The 23,086-nt window shown below is 37.8% G+C and overlaps 1 protein-coding gene across 4 annotated transcripts in view; it reads right to left on the reverse strand.

Annotated features, from left to right (window-relative positions):
- myo10l1 (myosin X, like 1) overlaps window positions 1–23,086 on the reverse strand; it is a 72,633-nt gene that overhangs the window by 43,547 nt on the left and 6,000 nt on the right. For all 4 annotated transcript variants that reach the window (XM_038273285.1, XM_038273278.1, XM_038273275.1 and 1 more), the window contains exon 2: window positions 10,063–10,161. In XM_038273285.1, the coding sequence (XP_038129213.1) occupies window positions 10,063–10,161 (99 nt within the window). The remainder of the gene's footprint in view (window positions 1–10,062; window positions 10,162–23,086) is intronic.

Raw genomic sequence — 23,086 nt, forward strand, 5'->3', positions numbered from 1 at the left:
ATTAGTTTAACAGCGAGATTGTGTTCGCTGGAAGAATATATATTCCCCGTTTACAGAGTCCAAGTCTTGTTTGTGGCACGGGGGTTACAAGGCAAGGAAGAGGGCAGAGAGGCCGGGGTGAGCGTGCAGCTGGGGCCAGGCGAGAGAGGGGAGCCAGCGGGGTGAGAGCAGAGGAGGAAAGGCTTGAAGATCTCCAAAGGAGCCGGAGAGAAGTAACCGATGTATATATCCAGAAAATTATTTTACAGAAAATTACTGAATCATTACCTGTGAAACGTCAGGGACGTTGCTGAATAAGTATACTGGAGAGTAACAGCATCATCACGCAGCATGTTATTGTTTTAGACAGGTCTGAGCATCCTGTACTCCAAAAACTGCAGTGATATTAGACAATTGTGTGCATAGGATTAATTACCTGTCCAAGAGAAAACTGGCAACTTGAGCGTCACTTTGAAAACCTTTTTCCTCCATCAGTGACTTCCATCGTGTAAATGCCGTGCCAATGTTGATCCGTGTTTTTTGTCGTTTCTTGTCACTCTTGCGTTTATTCTCGTCGTGTTTCCGCTTCTTAGATGACGGGGGTTCGGTGTCCGCCGCTTTTCGTTGTGATACAGAGTAGACATGATCCTCCATTCGTCTGATGTTTGGCCACACAGTGCCAAACAGTTTGCAAAGTCACTCACGCCTGCCGCCTTGTTTACCTTTCTTGTTACCGAGGCGCAGTATACCTGCTTCTTCTTCTTCTTTGGTTTCAGGCAGACTAAACGCTTCTCAGGCATAATACTGCCATCTACTGTTCAGTACCGTCTCAGTTCATCTCTCTCAACTTGCCGTAGTTATTTTCGAGCGTCATGGGAGATCTCGCAATCGCTAGTTTGTTGCCTCTGCGCTTGCCGTAGCGCAAAGATGTCAGCCTCCATGGCTGCGAGACCCGCTCCTATGTAATTATAAATAACGAATTCTAAGGCAACGCAAATGTTATGGTTAAAAGGCTGAGCTCATAGGTGATGATAAATAACATAGTTATGTATAATATATTAAATTTCTGAATTTATATGCCTGTAATTATTACACACTGTAGCTTTAAACATTAGATTAATCAATGTCTTGATGATTATATCAACAACTGATTGATCAGATTGATTGTGTTAAGAGTAGAGGAAAATCTAAATAAAATTGCTTTTTTGATTTTTGACAAAATCAAACAGCCATTTTTCCAAATGGCAAAATTAACCAAAAAGAAAGACATTTCTGAAATACTGAAATAGGATTACCTCAGAGGTAATTGCACCTATGAATATATAGCTTGATATAACCATATGTTCAATGTTAAATCTACAGCTATTTCGGTTATTTAAAAGATCATTTGCATAAGAGAAGTTGAGTTAACTTGACTTTTTAGACTCTTGACAAAACAGTGACACCAGCCTTCTCATGCACCACACCGTGAGGACATCTTGGCCACATAAGGTCCCACATTCCCTCAGCACTGTCACTGTGAATTTGTGTTTGGTCACACAGGAGTATTGCCACCTCAGCTGACAGCTACCCTTTGCAGACAAGAAACAACTCCTTTGGAATATCTCAACTGTATTAAGCATGCAGCTTTATTTTTCCATTCATTTAATACAAATCTGGTGGCAACTTGCACAGGATTGTTTAAAGTTAGTTTCATTCATTTCAAATAGGTTTGCAGGGGTAACAGCATCACTGCCATTATTTATATTTGTTATTTTGTGATAAATCTTTTTTTACCCACAGAAAAAAAACATTTGAAATCAATTAATGCATTAGAAAGCTTTTTTTATACCAGAAAAAAAAAATCTAGTTTTTCCAAGATAAGATGGACTATATTGATCTCACAGTGGAGAAATGTACTTTTCAAATCGCCTCAATAGTTAAAAAGAAGCTGCCAAAAGGAATAAAAGATGCATGGAGTATATGCAGCATATACATTGAGTCCACATAGATATACACTATATTGCCAAAAGTATTTGCTCACCCATCCAAATTATTGGAATCAGGTGTTCCAATCACTTCCATGGCCACAGGTGTATAAATTCAAGCACCTAGGCATGCAGACTGTTTTTACAAACATTTGTGAAAGAATGGGTCGCTCTCAGGAGCTCAGTGAATTCCAGCGTGGAACTGTGATAGGATGCCACCTGTGCAACAAATCCAGTCGTGAAATTTCCTCGCTCCTAAATATTCCACAGTCAACTGTCAGCTGTATTATAAGAAAATGGAAGTGTTTGGGAACGACAGCAACTCAGCCACGAAGTGGTAGGCCACGTAAACTGACGGAGCGGGGTCAGCGGATGCTGAAGCGCATAGTGCGAAGAGGTCGCCAACTTTCTGCAGAGTCAATCACTACAGACCTCCAAACTTCATGTGGCCTTCAGATTAGCTCAAGAACAGTGCGCAGAGAGCTTCATGGAATGGGTTTCCATGGTCGAGCAGCTGCATCCAAGCCATACATCACCAAGTGCAATGCAAAGCGTCGGATGCGGTGGTGTAAAGCACGCCGCCACTGGACTCTAGAGCAGTGGAGACGCGTTCTCTGGAGTGACGAATCGCGCTTCTCCATCTGGCAATCTGATGGACGGGTCTGGGTTTGGCGGTTGCCAGGAGAACGGTACTTGTCTGACTGCATTGTGCCAAGTGTAAAGTTTGGTGGAGGGGGGATTATGGTGTGGGGTTGTTTTTCAGGAGCTGGGCTTGGCCCCTTAGTTCCAGTGAAAGGAACTCTGAATGCTTCAGCATACCAAGACATTTTGGACAATTCCATGCTCCCAACTTTGTGGGAACAGTTTGGAGCTGGCCCCTTCCTCTTCCAACATGACTGTGCACCAGTGCACAAAGCAAGGTCCATAAAGACATGGATGACAGAGTCTGGTGTGGATGAACTTGACTGGCCTGCACAGAGTCCTGACCTCAACCCGATAGAACACCTTTGGGATGAATTAGAGCGGAGACTGAGAGCCAGGCCTTCTCGTCCAACATCAGTGTGCGACCTCACAAATGCGCTTCTGGAAGAATGGTCAAAAATTCCCATAAACACACTCCTAAACCTTGTGGACAGCCTTCCCAGAAGAGTTGAAGCTGTTCTAGCTGCAAAGGGTGGACCGACGTCATATTGAACCCTATGGATTAGGAACGGGATGTCACTTAAGCTCATATGTGAGTCAAGGCAGGTGAGCAAATACTTTTGGCAATATAGTGTATATAACAGCTGAGCTCTCTTATTGAACAGGATTATTGCACAGGGATATCGCACAGGGTATTAAATAGTGATTGCACAATTTATTGCAGTTATAGCGCTGCATTGTGAAGTCTGTTGGTAGCAGGGAGGAATGACCTGCGTTATCGTTCCTTTTAAAAACAGGGAGAAATTGTCTTTGACTAAAGGAGCTGCCCAGCTCCTCTACAGTCTGGTGCAGGGGTTGGTTCTTGCGAGGTCAAATTTGTTTTCAACTACTCAGTCTTAAACTGAAAGTTTAACTTTAGAATAACTCAGGATTACCCACAATGAATAGATTCTGTAAAAAAATAAAATATTCTAAAGTTAAAAAATATGTCAGATACTCGTATATAATGGACCTACAGCAGGAGACAAAAAAAAGGATTTCTCTAAATGCCTTCCTCAATTTGCCCTCAGGGTTTTAACACATTCTGTTAAAATATTTGTACTTTATTTTGACTCACAAAAAAAGACAGCGGAAGTCTCTAACGCCTTCACAGCTGCACAAATTAGGTTTTATGACCGAGACAGTCTAACCAGGGGCAAGGAGCATTTCTTGCATTGAAAAAAATGCAAGAAAAATTACTTCAGATTGATCAAGAGAACAAAGCCTGATCCAAAAGTGGAGCATAAATCAACAACTCAGATCTTTACTTAGTTATAAATCACACCTCAGTAGGAAAATTAGAATGTGTCAGGTCCTTTTTCTCTCTGTTTGTCATAGATTGCATTTAAAAAGTCAGTATGCAGGATTAATTTTTAATGATGTAAGGCCAAGCCATGAACAATATTGCAGATAAATCATACAAATACAAAATTCTTAAAGTTTCTTATGAATCATTAAAGATTACAAAAAGGACCAACAAGATGTAGACAAATGCAGCACTTACTTCATTTATTGAGACACTTTTTATTCAATAAGAATAAAAATCTCTCCTTATACTAGCAAGAATGGAGGCATGAAAGGAAATTTTAAGGTCTGGAAATTAATTTTCTTGACTCTATTCCAGACAAAAATCCCTCAAGCCGTGCTTTAACAAAGTTTGCACACACTTATTAAAACAGGTTTTGAACCTTTTTCATATCTGATATTTTTCCTTCCAACAACATTGTTTTTGTTTTGTTTTTTGTTTTTTCAGTTTAATGATGTGGTGTAAATGTCACATATGTTGAAAAGCTTTCAATTCAATTTATTTATGATTATTTGTATAGTGCCAATTCACAACACATGTCATTTCTAGGCATTTTACACAGACATTTCAACCAGATGAGATAATTCCAGAAAGTTTGCATTTATCAAGGATGTATACACATTTGGGATTAACTTTATGTGATTTTTGTTAGTTGGGAAGGATCTAAGTGCAGACTGAGAAAACTGTGTGATTTCATAATGAATGAAATAATGTAGAAAGTTGGAATCACAGGGAGATACAGGCTTAAACAGGCAGTCTAGCGGAGTGACAGAATAACAGGTATAGTAAAGGCGTACAATAGTAGTACATAAGAATGCAGCAGTGAAAATGAGAAATCAGGAGCTTAAATTCTTAGGGAGGGATGGAGAATAACAAAGGAGACAATTAAGCAAACTAGAAAAAATGTGGAGCAGCTGAGGAAGAAGAAGACCCCAATGAAGCTCAAATGGCACAAAAATAAACAATTAATCCAACAGCAAAAACCTAACAGATATCTAAAAAGGCCACAATAATAAACCAAGCAAATAAACACAAAGGATGTAACTAATAGAGCAACACATATATTTCATAAACCAAACAGAGACACAAAATAAGCCAAAACATAAACACCTAAGTATCATAATAGTCATGAATATCATGTATTTGAATTAAAGGCAAAAAAGTTTTTTGATATAATGTGTATAATGCATTTTGTTTACATAATAGTTTCCATATGTCTAATTTCTATAAAATGGTTCGTAAAGAAATTACAGTTTGTTTTGGGTATATTTGTGTAGCTTCTTTGCTATATTTTAGTGTGTAGTGAATAGTAGTATTTTAAATATTTGATATGTTGATCTATTTGAATTAATGCATTAGTTATTTACATAAAATAATTCCAAGATATCCTGCTATTATTAATTAATATAATGTTTCTCACATTTTTGAGAGCAGAAGCAGTTAAAAACAGTCATACAATTAAGAACAGCCTGCATAATCTTGCTTTTATTTTGCAGTGATACAACCATTGAAACTTCCTTTTCTTTGACACACAATCCATTTTATCCATCCACCATTTCTAAATGCTTCATTTCATTACACTCACTTTGCTCCTAATCTGACTTATGGAGACACTTGTGCACATTTCATGTGTGCACTTTTTCCGTAAAGCTCTCGGATGTCTGAAGCTGCTTTGCATGATTCAGGAGCAGAGCCAGGAGGAGACTAGCCTTTTCATTTGACTTCACGAATTAGATGCAGCAAAAGTGAGGGAGCACAGGCCTGAATGATAAAAATGGAAAGCCGTGGAGAGTAGCGCTGTGGGCACAGTGACCTATATTCTGCTTAGCAGAGCAGGGATACAGTATCACACACTACTGTACACACCGGCTGCTCTAATCTCTGACCTTGGATTTGATTCCTCGGACCTATATGTGTCTGATAAGGACCGGAGAACTCTTTGGGTCAAACTCTAACTGAATTTTAGCTGCAAGCAGTGCCTTACTATTTAGATCTAAAGCTACAGCTGTTCCTATGCTATTGATGCAACGGATTAGACGAAATTATTTTAAATAAGCATGATAAAAGGTATAGTGGAGGATGCTCATTTTTCCTGGTGAATCATCAAAATTAGTGGTCCTTCTAATTGTGCTTTTCCCCCTATTTTACTTATCGGTGGTGAGTTTGACATAAGTGGAAAAATCGCAAATCTTATTTTGGAAAGTAAGCTTGTATGAGTGATGTACACAGCAAATTTTAAACAGAGCATGCACGAGGAGAAATGGGCTCGCGCACACTCTCACACGTGTTTAATAGGTATTCCCTCTCGGGAATGGGTACAGGGTTGTGCAAGTGCTTTTTTTTTTAAAGATGAGAGGGTGGATCTTTTCAAAAATTTGCGAAAAATCCTCCACTATACCTTTAAAGGTCAATAAAACCTCTCTGCCATATTGCACCCTCTTTTTCTTGTAAAGTTCATGATTTTATCTGTTTGAGCCTCGAAACTTGTGTGCACAAATTTGGGAGAGTTTGTTCTATCTCATCATTTGATACACAAAAACTTTGTAACTCCTAAAATCCTAGAGGGATGAACTCTGAAGTCTCTTTAAAGAAAAATGTGGGTCAGTAGACAGCACAGTGCTAACCTTTAAATATTAAGAATAAAATAAAGTTATAAATCCACTTCTCATCCAGTGAATTTTATTGTCTCATATGCAGAAGTGAGCTTCAATGTGGTTTTTTCAGCTCGGCTGAAATCCACTTCACACAATACATCGCTTCATCACAGCCCTATGTGTGGGTTATATCTACATTCATCATGCAACTCAGCTTTAAACTAGAGACGAACAGTTTCAGCACTTATGAGGAGACTACCAGGATGCTAGTGTAACCATAGCAACCTTAGAGAAAGGTCTAAAATCATAAAAAAAAAAGCTGGATGAATAACAATTCAATACAGCTTAAAGTTATTTTGCATCAAGAAAGAAAAAAACAAAGCAATTTATTTTAATGTTTTTTTTTCTAATACCTTTAAAGCTATATACTGACTCTATCTTTATCGGATTTCCCCCCCTTTTTTGCTGACCCACTTTCATCACAGGTTCATTAAATTTTCTCTGATCTGATCAGATCCAACCATATTTAAAACTCACTCTGTGATTATTTGACAGGGAATGAGGAAAGTGGGCTTATAAGTGGTTACCCAATATAAAGACAAGTTTAGTTATTTATTATAAAAAATAATGTATTTTTAAAATGAAGCACCTGAACTAAACTTGTTCAAAAAGGAGTTAGGTTTAAAAAAAAAAAAAGAAAGAAATTAAATTCTAAAGCTAGGGTCAGCGACCTTTACTCCCTAAGGAGGCAGTTTTGGCCTCGTTTCTGTTACCGTAAATTCAATTCCTAAAGATATCAGACATTTGGAGAAAAGATAATCCTATCAAGTTTTATCATATTCAGTGATTTTTTTTTTTTTTTGTTTCATTATGAAATTAAAAAGACCACTTTGCATCCCTTTTTTGTTTTCAAGTTCCCTTTTTGATTCAGTTTGTTAATAAAACAAATCATAACTTGAACAAATTATATTCAAAAGATCTTTCAATACAATTACAGTTAAAACGCAGCCATAGATGAGCTTAAAACGTTTCTTGCCCTCAGCAGATTTAGACTTTTTGTGAATGGAAGTAATGTTTATATTTTGAAGCATCTAAGCCAGAGTCCCAATATTAATCTGAAAGAGAATCTGGAGCAGGGCTGCAGTACATTATGATCATTGCAATGTCAGCATGATGATAAAGATTTCTACTTACCCTGGTTCTCCTCTTTCTTTTCCATTATTTCCCTACCATTCCAATAAATTTTTGAATTTTAGTCAATGACAATGCACCTTATCAAGAGCAATTAGAGTCCATCCAACTGCCTGAATATATCATTACCATTTGAATAGAAGATAAATTATATTAAACCAACTAATAAATAATTAGTCCTTTAAGATAGCAAATTTGCTACATTGCTAATGTTTGCAACATTAACCATGTTGTTCGCAATTTCATATGAGCAGGTCCACTGCAGGGAGAGCTAAACATTAGGGTGATGGCTAGAAGGTCTTACCAATAAACCAATAACCCATTAATGCTGCATACCATGTGGTTTATTTTAGTTTTTAGTAGCAATATGCTTGCAGGATTCACGTTGCCCTGTGGTCCTTGGAGTCAACCATGCTTAACAACCAAGCAGGAAAACGTCCTAAAAACAGCAGGCATAGATCGGGTGAGATCCTGTTGTACCAGGGTTTACCCCTCCCAATCCTGCTGATTCTCTATCAAATATTCACAATCTCCTGCAGAGGCAACATTTAAAACCAGCCGCTGGCAGAGAGCAGGAACACGAGGATGTAAGCAGAGCCAGATGGGGGTTGGGATGGCAATTTTTAATCCACAGCAAAGAGAATGCTTGTTTCTATAACCTCTATTTTGGTGAATGCTTTTCCATTTTTGTTGCGTCACCAAACAACACTCAAAGGAGCCATATATTAAGATCTGCTTCTTACGGTTGTCTGAAAAGCAACAGAAAAGGTGAAATAATTGCAATTTCATAAAAATGTAGCAGTTCTGTGGCATGAAGGAGTGACTGAATCCTTAACTCCTAAGGGGTTAAATCATTAAATGCTGCCAACTGGAGCACATGGGCATTCTGAGTGCTAAATGCATCTAAAAACGTTACTTCCAAGGAGAAATATGTTCATGTTTTCAACACAAATGTTAACAGGCACAAATTGAATATTTTAATATTCTGTTAACAAGGAAATCCTTAAATAGGAGGAGGAATGTTGGTGCCCCTGGTAGCCATTAGTAAAACTCAGGGAAATCTTGAATTGCAATAGTGTAATCTTAAAATGTAATCTTAAAATTATTTGGGTATAATGGGTTTTCTAGAAGAAAACAAACTAATGTTTTATTCCTTCTTCATTCCCTGGGGTATAACTCTGACATAACAAGAGACCCATAATAACTATGTGAAAATGCTCCCCTTGGTCATTATTAGGCATGGTGGGGGGCATATAATGCTGTGGGCTTGTTTTTTCTTTTTTTGTTTTGTTTTTTTCTGGTCATCAGTGACCATGGAAACTGTGTTGGAGTAAATTACATCATTAACTCTGAAATACCAAGAGATTTGGCTACGTTCTTTTGGACTCACTGGTTATGGGTTCCCCTTTTGGTCCTGTTTTCCAGTATTTTACTATTCAGTATATATTTTTCTTTTTTTTCTTCTTTTTTTTGCTGCTTTCTATTATTTCTAAGGCTGCTATATCAGGTTACCAGATTGTTTTGGTCATTATTTTACTCTGACAATATAGAAGGTTGGGAATATCTGATCTGGAGAGGTTGTCCAAGGAGAAATGCTCAAAGATCCCTGTCTCCTGTGCTCCAGCATTGATTAAAATGGTAAACTGCCTGTACTTATACATGTTGTGGCAAGCTACATTGTAGCCTTAGCTGCCTTGAGGATCACTGACCGAAGCGAGGCCACCGTACACTGGCACGACCGGGCCCTCTGACTACCATCAGTAGGCAATGCGGTCGATGTGTCTTGCCAAATGACACAACAACATCAAAAGCCAGAGCTTGGGTTTGAACCGACGACGTTTCGGTTGCACGGAAAACTCCTGCATCTGATGCAATTTTCGCCCCATGTAAGAAAAAATGCTATGGGATACTAACTGCTGTCCTAGTCACGCTAGTTGTAGTAGGAGTTGCACTGAATATATTACTGTTCATGTTACTTAAGCATTTTCTCCCCACTGAATGATGGTACATATATTAAAGATACATATATTCTGTATTTTTAAACTGTAAATCTTTTTGTGCCAGTCTAAAGAAATTCCCAGTTTTGTTAGTAACGAAGCTTTTTCTGTCCAGCTCAGCTCTTCTCTGAAGGCTAAATGTGTGCCAGAGATGAAATCAGAATATGCATGAGGATGAAGAGATGGAGAAAGGAACTGGAGCAAAAAATGTGCCGCATTAAAGCCTGTGGTTTGTATTGATCGGCGAAGAAAGGATGAACCTGCACAATGAACATTCAGTAAGTAAAGTTAAAGAGGAACACTGCAAGCGATCGAAGTAGGGAGGATGATGTTTGCATATTCCTTACCTCTCCATAGTCAGATGTGACCACTAGGGTTCCATCTCCACAGGAGTTAACAGTGGCTGGGAGAAACTGTTCCTTCTCCTTGACCCAAACCCGGGCCCCCTGCATCACACAGAAACACAAATATTCAGGTTAAGCATTGAAAACATGCACAAAGTCCTTTTAGTTTATTTAAGACACAACAGGACTAAACTGGAAAGCAGCACAACCAGTGAGTGAAATTAAACTAGAAAATAGGGTGAGTTTGACGGTAAGGAAACAGATGTGATCCGTGAATTGAGTCATTAAAAGATTTTCTGGTTAAACAAAATTACAGAAAAAAATGGAGCACATGATTGATGTCTGAGTGCATTAAGGCGTAAGATTCTGTCCATATGCTGAAGGAAACAGATGTGCAAAATAGGAAGTACTACAGACTACAACATCTGGCCAAGCAGCAGTATTAAACTTGGATTGGTCTTTGTGTGTGAATCAGTTAATGTTAGAGAAACAGTGAATTTCTCTGACCTGACATGAACCTTCAGCACTTACAAGGCTTTGGTTGGTCAGAAAACCATTGACTTCTGACCTGAAGCTAAAAAATGTCTGCAGCACAAAAGAGGAGGTAAACTTTAGGGGCAGGAAATTGAGGACAAAATTCAATGAAGCGACTGGAGCTGTGCAAATAAATAGCTCTTATGCTGTTTATGCTGCTGCAGCGGCACTAAATCTTTTAATGTCCCTAACTGGTAGTTTCAGATTCGGATTCTGGGGGCTAAATAAATTGGAATCCAATTATGATGCAAAAACTAAATTCTAATGATGATAGCATATTTGCATTTTTAAGCACAAGCATATAAATGAATAGCCTGATGCAAACAAAGCAAAGACAAGTTTCAATGTTAATTCAGAAACCTGGTCCTTCTCTACTGATTCAATTTGAGGTATTTCAGTGTAAAAATTCATTCTGAGTCAAAACAGTAATTACGGGATACACAGCAGAACATGTTTCCACAATTTTATGATTCTAAAAATCCAAATACCACAGGTTAAGATAAAATGTAACATTACTGTATAGGATTTAGATAAATTATTTTACACTATGAGACAAACAAGACAAGCAACCAGTCACACACACTCACACCTAAGGAGAATGTAGAGAAGCCAATGAACAAAACAGTTATGTTTTTGGGCTGTGGGAGTAAGCCAGAGTACCTGGAGAGAACACACGCATGCTCAGGGAGACCATGCAAACACCATGCAGAAAGACCCCGGACCGAGCAGCCCACCCAAATATTAATTCACATTAAATTTCCAAAATTCCTGCACCATAAGGGTAAAGGAGAATCTGTTGACCTGACTTTAATTGATGGATTAAGAGCAAGCCATTGCTGAAACAATGACACAAGAATTATTCCACATTCCATGTCTTAAGAGTTAAATACTGTATGCAAGAACCCTAAGGACGCACATCACGATGCATCATCATGCTGATTTTTAATCCTAAAGAATAGCTGGATAAAGAGAGTCTGTAAAAAAAAATCATTATTAAGAAGAGAAAGGAAATATCCATTAAACATATCTCAGCTTTTGTCAGGATCTTGGCACTGATAACTGGCTTAATGGTTCATTCTATTCACCTGCGTAGCTCCGCCCAGTTTCTCATCACTGTTCATCTCATCCATCTGCTCCTGCCTCTATTTAAACTGATTGCTCCCAATCATCAGTGCCAGATTATTCGAGCCTTCGGTGAAAGTTCTCTAGCGTACCTGTTCTTGTTCTGATTGCCTGATCCTGACCAGTGCTGCCCTCGGACCTTTGAGCCTGCCTGTTCCTGCTTCAGATTTGTTTGCCTGACATGTCTTTGGACTCCTGCTGGTTTCTGCCTGTGGACTGAACCTGGATCTCTCTCCTGGCTTTGACCTGGATTTCCCCTCGGTACCTCTTCAGATCTCCGATCTTCTGGTCTGGACAACTATTAATCTCTTTGACACTGGCTTTGGCTTCATCTTCTGGAACCTTTGCCTTCCTTCATCTGCTTAGATCTGTTTGTCAGCCAGTTCAGCAGTCTTTTGGCTCTGGCTCCTGGAACTCTCTGGGGAGCGTTCACCACTTGCTGTTATTAGTGAAATGGCTGGATTCCACTCCTTCTTGTGGGCGCAGACTGAACTCTAAAACCAGGTTAGTGACTCATGTTCGTAACCACCCTCCGTCAGATTTACGTGGTCACTAACCTGAGTTTTCCCACAACAGAGATTCCGGCCTTTGACGTTGAGTTGCAGATATGACGTACGTTAATAAACACCTTTGTGAATCACACTGATATGTTTGCTTCAAATTATGGGTCCTCTCAACCTTGACAGAATAATCTGGCCAAAACATGGACCCATTGGCAGATAGACAGTGGCATTCTGGGCCTTGACGGCTTTAATTTGTTGCTTGTTTTTAAAAAGACTAAAGGCCAGGAGTCAATTTATTTTTCATTTTAGCTGTGTGCGCCCTATTGTGCCTGTCGATCACATACCAGATATCACTAAAGAAGGGGTGCAACATGTTAAAAACCTTAGGAAAGCGGATACCTCTACAACTTACTTTAAGTAGTACTAAGTGGTCATTCTCTGTGTTCTTTTGAAGTCAACTAAGTTGTAAAATTGTGTCCAAGGAAATTAGTTGTGTGCTTTAAAAGATGTGAAGTTGAAATTAACTCTTATTAATCAGATGGTCCCACATGCTAACTATCCTTAGTAAACATGTGCAAGATGATTAGGGTGAGAGATGACGGTCTATCTGGTGGTTTGCTTTTTGCTAAAACTTTCAACTATTCAACCATTGCATTTAAAATCTTAACGACTGTTTCCTATCCCGGTTGTTCTCTCCTCTGACTCTCTCTCAATAAAATCCCAGCCCCTCGCTCTTCCAGATCCTTTCGCACGCAGTTTGTCGGCCTGCTCATTACTAATTCCATCTGATCTGTCAGATTCCTACACACTCGTCTGTTACAGTGATCTGATGATCTCCACTGGCTCTAATCTCTCCCTACCCACTTATAGCAAAGGCATAATCACACAGCACTATAAAATGTTCAAGAGTTTGAGAATAAACATGATTTTTATGCACAGAACTGCTTTTTGCTGATTTTTGTTCAAACACATTTGAGCAGAAAAGGAAGGTTATAAATGACCTGCCGGTGTTACAATCACCACCCACCCACACACCATTATTCTCCTCCTCTTGGTGATCTCAGCCCCTCCCCCTTGTATTGCACACTCAGACAGACAGGAATGGCCATGCATATCAAGAGACTCTTTTTATTTTCTATGCACTTATAAGCCTTAAACTTACATTTCCTCAAGCCTCATAAAATCATAACCCACCTGAAATGTCTAGAACATGACCCCTGACCTCCAGCTAAAACAAACTGGTTGAGTGCTCATCATCCTGCTAAAGAGATGTTGTCTAATGACATGTCTTGTTTGTGCCAGAGAGAAATGTTCATGGGTGGAAAAAAGCCACTTGAAAATGTGAAAGTTTAATCATAATTTATTATATGTAAAACCATTCACAGCTATCTATTCTTACACCACCATGTTGTAATGTTGCAGTTAAGACTGCACCAACTTAGACCAAGACATTACTGAGACCAGGGAGTAGTGAGAAAAGATGAGGCTAAGAGATTTAGAGGTCAATCAAGACAAAACCATGACCATATATGTTTGTGTTTATTAAGACAGATCTCTCATGTTAAATGAGATCTTGGATCTTCTGAGATTTTTGCTTTAAAATACATGAATTACTTTAAATCATAGAAAGTTTGTTGTGTTTCATTTCTTAAAGTTCCTTTTAAGAAAATTGATAAGTCACAAATATGCTACGTTCAGACAGCAAGCGATAGAAGCAGAAAAGTGCCTGCTGCTTCACTTTTAAAGCTTATGTCAGGATTTGGTTGTGGTTTGAGGACCCAATTGCAGAGTCAGGGAGGCAGAGGTGAGTTTCTTGTTGGTTTAATGAAATGTTAACAGATAAACAGCTGAGGCGGGAATCAAAGAATCCAAAAAATCAAACATGAAAAAAGTCCAAACAAACCAGGAAGTTTGACGAGGAACTGAACAGAGGGTGTTATGTTGTATATGTTGTGTTATTTATGGGAGACTGAAACAAAGAGAGGACTAACGAGCAGATTGGGAGCAGGTGTGAACAGGGCAGGCAGGAAAAGCGCTAGAGAAAGAGGAGAACACAAGATGGCAACATATAAAAACCTAAAAAACAACCAGAAGAATAGGAATAAAAAATAAGAATTAAACCACTAAAAGAAGAAAACATGGAGCACAATAAAACTGAAAACTTAAAAGAAAACATAACAGAACCAGAACTATGACAGCTTATAAACATTACGGTCCGAGTAAAGTCTGTACAGATGCGTCTGATGCTTCTGCTGCTTCTGCGTTCATTGGCAGAGAGTGGCTTTGCTATTTTATATAATGGGAATCCAATACAACAAATTAATTTAAAAAGTATCTAGAAATACACAGAAATTACATTTGTTATGCCATGAATATCACTAGACCAACACCTCTGTCGACCTTTGGAGGTTAAACTATACTGTACAACAATAAAATCCCCTTTGCAGAATAAAAACTCCAAGCAGTGATTATACCAAAAATAAACTAGAATAGAAGTACTAATGAACCCTGCTCAATAAATAATTGTTCATTAACCACAAAAACACAAAAGCCAGCCTTCCTCCCATAAGCTTGAACAGCTGTGTGATAAATGCCTTGTTTCTGCTCAAGTAATTACATAGATGCCCGTGCTATTTGACCGAGGTTCTGCCCCAGAAACGTCCATAGATGAAGGACCACTCTTGAAGACTGGAGTCCTCAGCCCTGCCCCCAACAAATAGATAAATCTCCCCCAACCCTTGTGTATAATAACATGCACAACACAAAGTAATGCAAAACACAGTAGAGGAGAAAATACCTGGCCCACTGGTTGTTAAATTGTAAATAAAGTTTTGGCTAACATTAGAGCTTAAACAAATAATCTAATCTAGGATAATTAATCGATTAATTGAAATTACTTTCAACTAATTTAATAAAATATGAATTATAAATTGGCCTTTCTTAAAAGAACAACCCACTATGAGCAGCAATTAAGTCAAAAATTGTGGGGGGAAAAAATCCATTTTAGATTAAAATAACATGTTTGCTGGTGAATCTGTTCTGTCTTGAACTCCTCAAGTATTTCAAATTCTGCAAAAAAAAATTCTCCTATAAAGGATTGCTCCAATCATTAATCGATTAATCGAGGGACTTATGACAGGTAATTCTATTAGCAAAGTACTCGTTAGTTGTAGCCCTGATTAAAACTAATGGTGTGTTGTGGAGGATTGGAAATGGCAGAAATGAATGAGATATGACCATTTAGCAACTAATGGCAGACAATTGATTAACAGCTTAGAAATGGAGAGGGACTAGAAATGGACTTTCAATCAATAAATCAGACTTTACTTAAAGAGCAATGATCAAATAGTGTTTTCACTTCAAATGGACCACTATAGAAAAAAAAGCTATATGTTGTTTTAAAAATTATTCTCTGACATTGATAAAAGCATGACAGCAACATCTAGAAGAAGGCGTTTCTTCACAAACAATGTAATGTCCTCCAGGTGAGTTTTCTGTACCTCTACCATCAGTTTTAGCCTCCCCCTGGGTAAACAAAGATCATGAAGTATTCTGTCAATTTATCACAAGAATCTGTTAAACTAGGAAGAAGAGATTCTGTGTACAAATTGCTGTATGTCACAGGATAAGATTCAGGGGAAAAAAATTAATTTGGTACAGCACATGTCTGGGCGAGTGCTAAGGGTCTAGGAAATCATTTCAAAACAAAGGACTTAAAAAAAGATCCGCCCTTGGTCCATCCCAGACTTATTTTGAGTTTTAGAGAAAATACCTTAAAGATTATAAAGGCTAAACTGAGGGACAAGATTTATGCCACAAAGAAATGTATTAGAACGATTCTCTTTCTGATACTTCCTGCAATTGCTGCCCATCCTGTGTCAGAATCCTAAACTGTGGCAGACATATCCCATTAAATGTGACAATACAATCAGGACAGAGAGGTTTTAAGCAGATTATGGCAGCTGGAAGGAGACCAACATCCGTTTATGTGAGTGGGCATTAGTGTCTGTGGGTGGGTGGTTGTCACCTGACTGTATATAAGTCACATCTGTCACAGAAAGAGATTAAAGTGAAAATATAGCGAAATAGAACTTATTTGTTTCAGATATTATTGCTGTTTTTAATCACGGAATTTATCCACTTTAATTTACTGTCATTGTAATTATTATTAGTATTAACAGTATTATTATTACCAATGTCAGAGATCTGTCAGATTTCAGTTTGTTCATGTAAATGATAAATTGTCATGATGCAGCAGAGTTACCTGTTGAGTACCATAGGGCTCAGTGCTCAATGCTGAGATTATTAGACAGCGCAGGATTAACCTTCACTGCTATGCTGATGATAGTTAACTATATTTGTTAATAAATCTAGATGAAATTAAATCATTACATTGACTTCAGGCATGTCTTGAAGACAAAAAAACCTGCATGACTCTTAACATTTACTTCTTCTGAATGCAGGCAAAACAGAAGTTATTGTCTTTTGACCGGACTCTCTGAAAAGAATCTCAGTCAGTCACTTCATTTGAATGGGATTAAATTGATCTCAGATAATAGAGGGAAAAATCTTGGTGTTGTTTTTGATATGTCATTCAAATCCCGTATCAAAAAGGTCTGTAGAATTCCCTTCTTTCACCTCCGGAATACTGCAAAAGTTTCAGGGGTGATGCTGAAAAACTTGTGCATTTACTATCAGGAAGTCCATAAACTGTAGTTAGAAGCCTTCAGCTGATCCAAAATGCTGCAGCTAGAGTTCTGATGAAACTTAAAACAGAGATCATATCTCTCCTATGTTAGCTTTCATTCATTACATTATATTCAGTTAAATTCAGAATAGAATGTCATATCCTCCTTCTCAAATATAAAGCCCTAAATAGCTCTGTCTAATATCAGATTACCTGCAGATTGAGAGCACTTTGCTCTCAATCTGCAGGTTTGGTAATGGTTCATAGAATTTCTAAAAGTATAATGGGAGATCTTTTAGTTATCAGGCTCCTCTCCTGTGGAACAAACTCCCAGTATTATTCCGTGAGGTAGACACCCTGTTTACTTTCTAGGCTAAGCTTAAAACTTTCCTTTTTGATAAAGCTTATAGTTAGAGTGGCTCAGGTTATCCTGAGCTATCTCTATAGTTATGCTCCTATAGGCTTAGACTGCTGGAAGACATAGTGAATCCTTTTCCTCTGTCTGCTTCATTCTGTTACTATCCTCGTACTCTGCAGTATTTGTTAGTTTAATCTCTAACGTTATGCTCTCCCTGCTTTTTCTAATCATAGTAGCTTTATCTGGTCTGTTCCTTTTTGGCTGTGACTCCATCCTGGAGAGAAATATCAGCTGTGCCGCTGCCATCTATGCCTTTGTTTATAGATGTTAGAGCTTGGCCTGTTTTTCAGTGTACTGCTATCAATATGTTTTATTTATTCTAAACGGATAAGATAAACTGAGAAGGTAATTAATGCTGTATGAATTTTAGATTTCAGATTAAACATTGTGGTCATGCATAAAAAAGGAAATGTTACATATCAGTACAAATATTAATATTTAAGTACAAAAATTTATGTTTGTGTACTCAGTACTATTTATTTCTGTCAGGAAGGATGGCAGGATCACCGGTCAATGTTGTATGTAAAAACAGAGAGCAATTGCAATATCTGTAGAATAGTAAGGCAAGGTAAGGCACCTTTATTTATGTGGCACATTGCAGAGGAAAAATAAAAAGTATTTAAAATAATGCTTGAAAATATAAAATTATTTTAAAAAATTTAAATAATGTTAGAATAGAGAGTTAACAAATAATTTTTTGATTTCCAGAGTAGTGGATTGCAGGAACTGAAAACTGCTTCTCCATCTAAAAAGTAAGTTAGAACCAGAAGACCTGAGAGGTCTGGAAAAGTGTCTAGAATACTGCAGATATAAAACATTTTTAAGTAGCTTCTTTTGCTTTATTCAACTGATTAAAAATGATAAATGTTCAGATTTTGGAAAGAAGGTATTTTAATATTCAGCAGATTAGAAGGTAGACATGTTATCAAATATTCCAAAGTCAACCAGATCAGAACCAATGCCCAAAATGCACATAACATTACTGTATGTGTGTGAGTATATAAATGTGTACACTTTGCATATGTCCTATTTATGCTAGCACTCCTTTGGAATGCTAATTATCATGTTCACTGCCACTTTGATTACAACACAGTCACACACACCCCCAGCCGACATCCTGGGAACGAAGCTCCTCAGAAGGCGTTGAAACAGAGCACCATGGAAACAGGACTGTTACGCTCAGCATTTGTTGATGATGGACAGTTGGTATTTCAACATGGAAACACAGAAGATTAGATATCTTGAATTAATTGCATTGAATGTTTCTTTTTGGTATGAGCAATCAGAATGGGGGATTTTCATCCAACTAACTGTAAACTGATTAAAAACGTTAATCAAAGCACTCATCGTCACACTTTAATCTGTCAAACCTGATACATAAGCTGTTGCTTATTTTCTTACCAGGAACAGACAATGCATCTTAACATTGTGGACATAGACCTATTCACATGTATGCACTAAAAAAAGTTGAAAACAAAATGAAGTGCAGTGCAAAATCTGTTCGAGTCTAATATTCTTATTGTTTTGTGCAGGAGTGTATTACTCTGGTATTGTAAGGTAGCATATCTATTTGGCATGCTACCTTAAAGTACTAGGTATAAGGGCTAAAATAATTGGATTAATCATGATTAATCGATTATTGATATAATTGTCAACTAATTTAGTAATCGATTAATCATTAAAGCTACAGTGTGTAATTTTCAGCGACATCTAGCGGTCAGACTGCAGACCGCAGCAACATGAACATCTCCCCCCCACCGCTTCTCCCCCCCAACAGTACGGCGAGCGTTACGGGACAAAATTTCTTCCACGACGTCCACATCACCTACCCTCTCAAGTGATGAGGTTTGTTTACATAGATAATTTTACAGATAGTATTTCATTAGTCTGTGTAGGGTATAGATTTCATGTAGACTTAAGATAATAAATATACCCGTTATTTTTTCTACATCGTTGTGACGTTTTGGTGAGCTGCTTTGCATGGTGATATAAACAGACGAAGTAATGGTAGTCATTAGTTTAACAGCGAGATTGTGTTCACTGGAAGAATATATATTCCCCGTTTACAGAGTCCAAGTCATTTTGGTGGCACGGGGGTTACAACGCGAGGAAGAGGGAGAGGACAGGGAGGCCGTGCAGCTAGGGCCAGGCGAGAGAGGGGTGCCAGCGGGGTGAGAGCAGAGGAGGAAACGCTTGAAGATCTCCAAAGGACCCGGAGAGAAGTAACCGAGGTATATATCCAGAAAATTATTTTACAGAAAATTACTGAATCATTACCTATGAAACGTCAGGGACGTTGCTGAATAAGTATACTGGAGAGGAACAGCATCATCACGCCGCAGCATGTTATTGTTTTAGACAGGTCTGAGCATCCTGTACTCCAAAAACTGCAGTGACATTAGACAATTGTGTGTGTAGGATTAATTACCTGTCCAAGAGAAAACTGGCAACTTGAGCGTCACTTTGAAAACCTTTTTCCTCCATCAGTGACTTCCATCGTGTAAATGCCGTGCCAATGTTGATCCGTGTTTTTTGTCGTTTCTTGTCACGCTTGCGTTTATTCTCGTCGTGTTTCCGCTTCTTAGATGACGGGGCTTCGGTGTCCGCCGTTTTTCGTTGTGATACAGAGTAGGCATGATCCTCCATTCGTCTGATGTTTGGCCAAACAGTTTGCAAAGTCACTCACGCCTGCCGCCTTGTTCACCTTTCTTGTTACTGATGCGCAGTATACCTGCTTCTTCTTCTTCTTTGGTTTCAGGCAGACTAAACGCTTCTCAGGCATAATACTGCCATCTACTGTTCAGTACCGTCTCAGTTCCTCTCTCTCAACTTGCCGTAGTTATTTTTGAGCGTCATGGGAGATCTCGCAATCGCTAGTTTGTTGCCTCTGCGCTTGCCGTAGCGCAAAGATGTCAGCCTCCATGGCTGCGAGACCCGCTCCTATGTAATTATAAATAACGAATTCTAAGGCAACGCAAATATTATGGTTAAAAGGCTGAGCTCATAGGTGATGATAAATAACATAGTTATGTATAATATATTAAATTTCTGACTTTATATGCCTGTAATTATTACACACTGTAGCTTTAACAGGAGTAGAGACTGTAAAATATGCCTTTAGCTGACAGATCAACCCATTTAGAGCAGCAATTATATAAACATCGTAACAAAATATGTAAACATTTTGCATTTAATAAAAAAAATGAAACTTTTTTTCTCCTGTCAATATGCTCTATCCAGAACTCCTCAAGTGGCTATCCAATCATTAATCGATTAATCGAAACATTATTGACATATTATTTGATTTGCAAAAAATTTGTTAGTTGTAGCCCTACCAGGTATAGGATCATCTTGCTAAAAAAATGTTGAGTAAAAACATAAAAGTTTTACAGTATCTTAGTAAATAAGCAGAAGTTATGATTACAATGTTTACTTATTGCCATGAGAAAAAACAAAGAATGAAGACTTCCTAAATTTAGAAAAATATTTTCTACTGTACTCTTTTTAAAGTAAACCAAATACAGTTGACAAATACAATGTCAACTAGTTAATTACTCAGGCTTTCTGATCAGGTAGCCGACCTACAGTAAAAGGCTTAATAGTTTTCACACAGTAGATATAATAGAGATATACTAGAGTCTTATGAACATCAATTGACCGGTAACACACAAAGTGATCTCTTTTTATCTCTGTCCGCATAAAAAAACAAAACATTATTTTCTGACTTGTAAAGTAGTAAACCCATGATCTCTGTATCCGCATGCACCAGATAAAAGAACAAGATTAATTCTAGCAGAGGATTATTGCGTATACAAGCCAGTTCTTGACAATCATCCAGCTACTGCCCAACAATGATCTGAGACATGAGATGAGATGCTGGGTTCTGATTGTTTGACAAATAATTAAAATTCACAAGTTAAAAAAACCTTACAAAAAAACATCATATTAAGCTCAAGTAATCACATTAGGAATTTGTTGAACATTTTCTCTTTATTATCTCACCCAAACTGAACTATTTAGGATTTCTTTATACTTCTGGGCATGACGAGCTAATTTCTAGGATATGTTGTCCTACACTGTGGTGTAGGACAACATATCCTAGCAGGTTTTATTTAAGTGACTGCTTGTTTCTACAAGTCTGGCAGAAGCCAGTTTGGCTAGTTAAGGCTAATAAAATATAGAGTTGCTTCAAGATTGAGGCTACCAATGGCTGCCTTTCAGAAATGGAAATATTTTGAAAGACTATCTTTGTCAGACCTAAAGACTAAGAGTGCACTGCAAAAACATTCTGAAAATTAGTAAAAATGCATTAAAATAAGTGTATTTACTCTTAATTTGTGCAAGAAAATAAGATGATCTGCCAATGGAATTAGCACTTTTACCCTTAAAATAAGATAATCAGATAGTATGCACTTTAAATAACAGACTGCAATTTTTTTTCTTATTTTAAATGTATATTCTCTTCACTGGCAAAGTGTCTCACTTACCTCCTCAATTCAAGAACAGATGCACTTATTTTAAGAAAAAATAAATGACTTCCTTAGATTAACATTTTTTTGTAGGGTGTCAACCAAAATCTGTAAGGGGACGATCATTTTCATGATACCGTGTAATGCAGCAATATAATATCTAATACAGCTTTATTTATTATGCTAGCAGCAAAAAAAAGGGCAAAACAAGCAAGAATGTAAACCGAGAAGAAAATAAAAAAAGAGAAGACTGAAACAAGAGAGCTGCCAGAAGGGGGAGGGAGATGGCAGAGCAGCGCTGAGTGTGTTTGGTTGTGTGAGCTAAAGAAGCGCAGAGAAAGTGGCCGCAAGGAGAGACAGAGCATCAGAGAGAAGGGGAGACAAGGAGAAGGAGAAAAGCAGAGCTGATGGAGCTCCTGAGCAGAACAAATGTGTTCGGAGCTGCTGAATATAGGTCACACATCTCCAGTGACTGTTTCCCTCCCTCTACTGAACCAGTTCTTGCAGTTGCTACACACTTAACATCAAATGTTATTACATACAACATGCATCAAAAATGGCTCTTCTAACTTCCCATTTTTTCTTTTATTTCCTTTATAAAATAATTAACATTAAAAAGATGCTTGGATGTTTGAGATTGTTGTTTTTCAGCTAATAATTAAACATGCATACATTTAATAGCTATATGATACAAATTCCTCCAAAATCCTAATAGTTAATATGTTCACATCATATAGAGGCCCACAGCATCACAAAATAAATGTCTCTTCAGTTAAAAACAGACTGTTATGAAGAATAATGTTGTCTGCTGTACATCCATGCATGCTGGTTTCTGGAACTAATGATAATGCCAAATGGGCCCTAGAGACTAAATATTATCTATGTTGGTCAAACAGAGGATCCCTCTTGAAAGCCCATCTGTTTACTGTGCTCTATACACACCTGCCATCTGCACATAAACTCAGTAACATCCCAGGATTAAATGAAGCCTTTTGGTGGGAAGATTTATTAAACATATCAGCCTGTGTCCAGTCAAAGACTTCTGGTTACACAAAGCACAAGCTGATATTTTGGTAAAGTTATAGAACAACTAGAAACATTTCTAAAAGAGATCTTAAAAAGACGGAGCTGTAACTGCTTATCTTTTACATTTTGACATAATTTGAAGAATGGATATCTTATATGATTTAAAACTACCTTGTTCTGTTAGAGCCACCTTATTTCTTGTAATATAAATTAAACATTTCTGAGATACCTTAATTCACCCTGACCTGATAGCGCTACTTGGCCATTA

The sequence above is a fragment of the Cyprinodon tularosa genome, unplaced genomic scaffold (genome assembly GCF_016077235.1).
Source record: "Cyprinodon tularosa strain WSP-4 unplaced genomic scaffold, ASM1607723v1 ctg120, whole genome shotgun sequence".
NCBI classification, from domain to species: domain Eukaryota; kingdom Metazoa; phylum Chordata; class Actinopteri; order Cyprinodontiformes; family Cyprinodontidae; genus Cyprinodon; species Cyprinodon tularosa.